At 46.1% G+C, this 5,403-nt stretch overlaps 1 protein-coding gene across 1 annotated transcript; it reads left to right on the forward strand.

Moving 5' to 3' along the window:
- The first annotated feature begins 1,456 nt into the window (after positions 1-1,456).
- On the forward strand, positions 1,457-4,246 carry LOC125551389 (dormancy-associated protein homolog 3). The gene is made up of 3 exons (XM_048714606.2): positions 1,457-1,677; positions 1,788-1,982; positions 3,671-4,246. Exons 1-3 carry the CDS (start codon positions 1,566-1,568, stop codon positions 3,763-3,765), a joined length of 402 nt encoding a protein of 133 aa, XP_048570563.1. The 5' UTR covers positions 1,457-1,565; the 3' UTR covers positions 3,766-4,246.
- Positions 4,247-5,403: the final 1,157 nt, after the last annotated feature.

Here is a 5,403-nt window from a genome sequence, read left to right on the forward strand (position 1 = left end):
CACTGCGCTGTGGTGGTTGGCTCGCTGGGGAAATCGAGGGAGAGTGGGTGGATCTGGATCCCGAGGGAGATAACGCGGCGGCTAGGAGGATCCCTAGAAATTAGGGATTTGGTCTCAGGTTAGGCTATTATATATAGCGAGGGGGTTAGGTTTAGGGGTATGTGGTCCCTCCGATCGGAATCGGATGGTTCGGAAAAATAGGCTAGGACAGCTTAACAAAGAATCAAAGATATTTTAGGGATATTTGGAGACGATCCGGACCCATCGGTAACGACATCCCGGTTCGGATTCAAGGAAGTTTCGGACGCACACAAGGGGGTTTGAGAGAGATCAACAAGACAAGAGGGTTTGATGGGCTCAAAGAGGAGAGAGAAGAGTGGTCCGGTTGATCCAAGAGAAGGTCAACAGAGACAAGGAAGAAGTGACGACTACGAGCGGATGCAAGTTTTAAGAAAACATGCGGATGCTATGCGGATGATGCCATGATGAATGCAACAAACAAATAAAACACACACATCGATAACGAAGAACATGGAAGGCGTCTGGAGCGTCGGTCTCCGGTCGTTACAGGTGGTTTGGGCGATATCTGCGACGAGGACGCCACCTGAGGCGAAGCCAGCGAGCGCGCCGGTGGAGGGGTCCAAGGACATGGAGAGGATGTCAGAGGGGAAGCCCGCCTTGAGGAAGACGACACTAGCACTGCAGCGGCGCATATGTGCTATCCATGGACTGGCCGGCGATGCGAATCCCTACCTAGACGACGCCGGTGGTGTCGGGAGACATCGAATTGTCGGAGACGTTCGCATCAAAGATATGCCAGACCCCTTCGGGAGGAGAGAAGATAAGGGAATTTCAGTAATTAAAAAGAAAAACAGTTTTTCATAAGTGGGGTCTATCTAGCCATGTGTCAAGCATTGGTTGACCCCGCACAATATTCCCAGCACAAGAGCTGATCCCGCATATGGACGGATTTTTCTCTCACCACACGCGTGGGCGTTAGTGTTATTCATTAAAAGTAGTCCTCACCATGCACAGGCGGACGTCTTGCATATAGGCTGCGTGTGGCCGCATGTCCTAAAAATCCGGGTCGCTCTTCTATGCCTCAAAAGAAAAAAAAACCGTAGGTCGCCTCGTCCATTACCCACACAGTACAGTGTATCCGTCCTAATATGGTTGTCTCTACACCCGGTGGGCACAGGCTTGTCACCTACTCACGTGACGCCCGGTATGGCGGCCTCCCACTTGGCGCGTCGTGAGAGGCCAGCAGGAGGGCCATCCCACGAGCACAACCCATCGATCTTATCCGCAGCGGGGCCCACCTGCGCCCCCGCCAACGCTTTGCAACCCCGCAAAAGAGACATTTCAGTTTGGGCCCACCTGCATTCCCACAGAGCTCCGTAGACCAGGTTCACGGGGAAAGGCCAAGCCGCTCTATAAATAAGCTCCTGCTCGTCTCACTTGCACTCTTCCCCTTCTCTCAGATCCGGAAACTTGGGGAGACTGGTAGTGGGCTGTTCGGATCGGTCCATCCATCTCAGCGGCAGTCTGGTAATTGGGGACGAGGTATGGGCCTCCTCGACAAGCTGTGGGACGACACCGTCGCGGGGCCCCAACCGGACATCGGTCTCGGCCGCCTCCGCAAACTCGCCGTCCGCCCCGCCGCCGTCAAGATCAACGGTGACCGCTGCCCGCTAAAGATCGACATATTGTTAACCCTCGCCAGATCTTTGTACCATCAATCTGACCAGCTGTTTTGTTGTTGTTTTTTGTCGCGTTGGGTCGTTCAGATGTGGCTCCGGGCGCCGCGATGGTGATCCCACCTACCACGCCGGCCGGCGGCGAGGATGCGCCGATGAAAGTCACGCGCAGCATCATGATTAAGCGGCCGGCGGGGTACCCCTCGTCGCCGAGGAGCGCGGCCAGCACGCCGCCAGCCTCGCCGCTAGGATCCACGCCGCCCATCTCCCCGTTCGCCGGCGGCGGTGAGCTCCCGTGCCCCTCATCCAACTTCTCGCATTAATTTTTTTTACGGTAGGGGCAGTTCGGCCATTTCGTAGCCGCGTCCATGTGTGCGACGGGGAATGCCCGGGATGTGTAGGTTTCGTCTATGTGGCTTTTGTCCTGGAGTTCGGAAGTGTCTAGACGGGGCTAGGGACATTTTGGACATTTCTGCCCGGGCAAGTGCTTTACCTCGCATTCCATGTAGGATCGGATATGACGTAAAGTAGTTTCGGATAGGGAAGTGGGATCCTCTCCGGAAGGCGGGTGCTTGAAAAGAAAAAGTGTGATCCGATGATAAAAGCTGAAAAAGTTGGAGTGAAAAGTAGAGATGCATTTGTACTAGAGTCCTTATTTTTTATTTTTTAATAAGACCCACTAGTGATAGCTTGTATTAAAGAGAAAAAATTAATATAGGTGCCTTAAATTACTTTTTGTCATGGGGCATATGTATCTAATTTTATCCATATGTCATCATTGTACATGCCCTTAGCTCTCGGGTCTTTCGTGGGATCATGACTGGATATCATCGTGTTCGATAAGTTACCATTTATGTGGTGTCTTTGAAATGCAGCGGCAACCGGATAAGTGTAGCTATCAGGCTGTAAGGTTTGCCTTCCAAGAGAAAATAGCGACGCCTTTCTGTTTTCTGTTCGTAGAAGAACAAAAAATGGATCTGTACCAGTATGGAGCTGCTTTATCTAGTACTCCTTGTGTGCGTGAAGTTGTCAATGGGGTGTTGGCCTAATTGAAGCCAGCTCTCCCGACCCCACTTGACGTTGGATAGCGAAGCCAGCAATGGACCGTTCGTCAAGCCAAGAGCATAGACCTAGTAGTAATACTATTTCTAATTGGTCACCAAGTCTCCAGAGTGCACACAAGAGTTCATACTTCTCCGTTCCAAAATACTTGGAAGTTCTAGGTTGTGCCAAGACAATTTTTTTTTCAAGTTTGACCAAGTTTGTAGAAAAATATACCAAAATCTTCTACCTTTATACTTTATATATTTGACAGTGTAAATATTAGAAAACTTTTCTAACAGTTGGTTAAGTTAGCCTTAAGACAAACCTACATATTGTGAATTTGTGTGCCGTGGGTGCAGTTAATTTACTTATGGATATGCTCTGGTTATACCTATGCTTACGAGGAACCTCTTTTTGTTTGTATTTCTGTATGGAAACAGATACTTTGATGTGGAACAGGTTCTGGTATATTATTTTGCAGATCTGTGCTTGAGGTTGAATCAGTTTATCTATCTTGGGTAAAATATTACGACTTAGACAGTGATGTGGTTGTAGATGATTTCAAGAAACAGGGATACTTGTACAATTAATCATCGTTCCGCTTTCCAAGTCCACAACTTCGTTTGACTTGTCAGATTCCTGTTGGAAGATTTACTTATTATCCCTTGTTGATGCTGTCTTTGTCTACTCACTGACCAATTATGGAAGAGTTTGTAAGAATCACATGGTAGTGTGTGGGAAAACATGGATACATGGCATGCGGCATGGAATTTTTCATTTATTTGTATATTTATATTCTATATACATCATCTTTTGTGGTTCATTAATTAAATTCTTTTTCCACACAAACAAAATTAATTGTTCTTCTTTTTTGTTGAACTAAATTAATTGTTCTTCTTACCTAAACTCGAACGGACTATGTTTACCAGGTGGTCGCTTCAGAAGGAAATCATCCTCGGATGCATACCAGAGGGCTACCCCTGGGGCGTCGACCAGTCACCCTCCTCCCCCCTTTGAGGTGTGACTGCCCAGCGCGCTCATGCTCCTTTTTGCTCCTCGGCCCGCTCTACTTAATGCAAGGCAGTGGAGGAGAAAGAGAAGACATATCATCGTTAGAGAAATCGAGAAACGCCGAGGATCTGCCGTACCTCTACTGTGATAGTATAATATAGATGAATGTGTAGTGTTTTGTTTCTACTATATATGCAGTGCACGCGTGTATGGTTATGTGTAGAGAAGGCGTTGAAAGTTGCTGCTGCTGTGCTGTGTTAGTATGTACGTACTTAGGTCGCCCCTATGCTGGCACGCAGCTCCTCGTTTGTGTTTTGCTGTTTTGCCTACTATGTTGTGGAGGCCTCGTCCTTCCACCACGTTCGTGTGTGGTGCGGATGAAAGCTGTAATGTTAAGTAGGGGGGGCCAGATATGGTGTACGTAGTACGTGTAATTTTGTTTCATGGTGTTGTCTCAAGTAGTTCCTGGTGCTTGCTTGAACTTTTATGTATTATCTTTGTGTGTTTGCCATGATAATCCCTAGTATTTTATCCTGCATGCTTACTCTCCGGACGCTGTCTGTTCTTAATAAATGTTGTAAATGGTCCATAATACCTGAGAGCAAATACTACTTGCCTCTGCTCTCGACGAAGAATTGAAGATTGCTCCTAGCACCGTGTCAGTGGCTGGTATTCCTATAGAAAACACGGAAGATTTAAATTGGGTCATCGAAAGGTTTGAAGCAGGCACGACCTTTCGTTTGTAGGATCACATTGAGGCCTCGTTTGGTTTCAAGGGCCGATCATCCCAGGGCTCTAATCCCCCTCGGGGGGATTTCCATGGCCTCTCCCTGAGGGGGGGATTTCCATGGCCTCTCCCACACCACGGGGAGATTACCATGCCAGTTTGGTAACAGGGGGGAGGGGTGGAGATCACGTCCAGAAAGTGTAAACAAAATTGTAATATTCAGGAATCATGAAAATGACTCAGTTTCTTTACAGAAACATCATACCAATTCAGAAGTAATCAAAATTTATGTATATTTCCTTGAAAAAAAAGAAAAATCAGGAATGACACAAAGTACTAAGTAAAAAACATGAAACACACAGATAATCAGCAAAATAACACTTCAACCCACTGACAGACACTAACCACAAGTTATACATATCGATTCGCACAAATAACATAGCACTACCGTGGTGTCCTAATCATGGTTTTAACATCAAAAATACAAACTACGGCTAGAAATCCAGCAATAATAAGCATTTTGTTCCATAAAAAATGCCCATGTGTGACTGATCCATAGCAAAATGTTGTCGAAACAGTTACTCTACTGTAACTTCCACCATCAACTTCTTTGAACATTTTTATCGGATAGCTTTAGTAAACCTGCAAAACAAGAAAGAACAGTGTTGTTACTACACAATATCATGTTTAAAACTATATATAAGCACATATTTTTATTTACATGCATGTTTCACAAAGAAACAGATGCACACATAATAAAATGTTGTCCTCTCTGACAATAATCTACAGGAAAACTCAAAACCTTAACAATACATTGATTCATGTTTTCATTGCTTTGTCACTAATACACGTTTTTCAAATCAAGCTAGAAGCTAAGACAACAACAGATCAATTCAGTGGTGTATGAATAAAGTCAAAATGGAC

Source organism: Triticum urartu, chromosome 4A (genome assembly GCF_056163025.1).
Source record: "Triticum urartu cultivar PI428250 chromosome 4A, HENAU_Tu73, whole genome shotgun sequence".
In the NCBI taxonomy this organism is placed as follows: domain Eukaryota; kingdom Viridiplantae; phylum Streptophyta; class Magnoliopsida; order Poales; family Poaceae; genus Triticum; species Triticum urartu.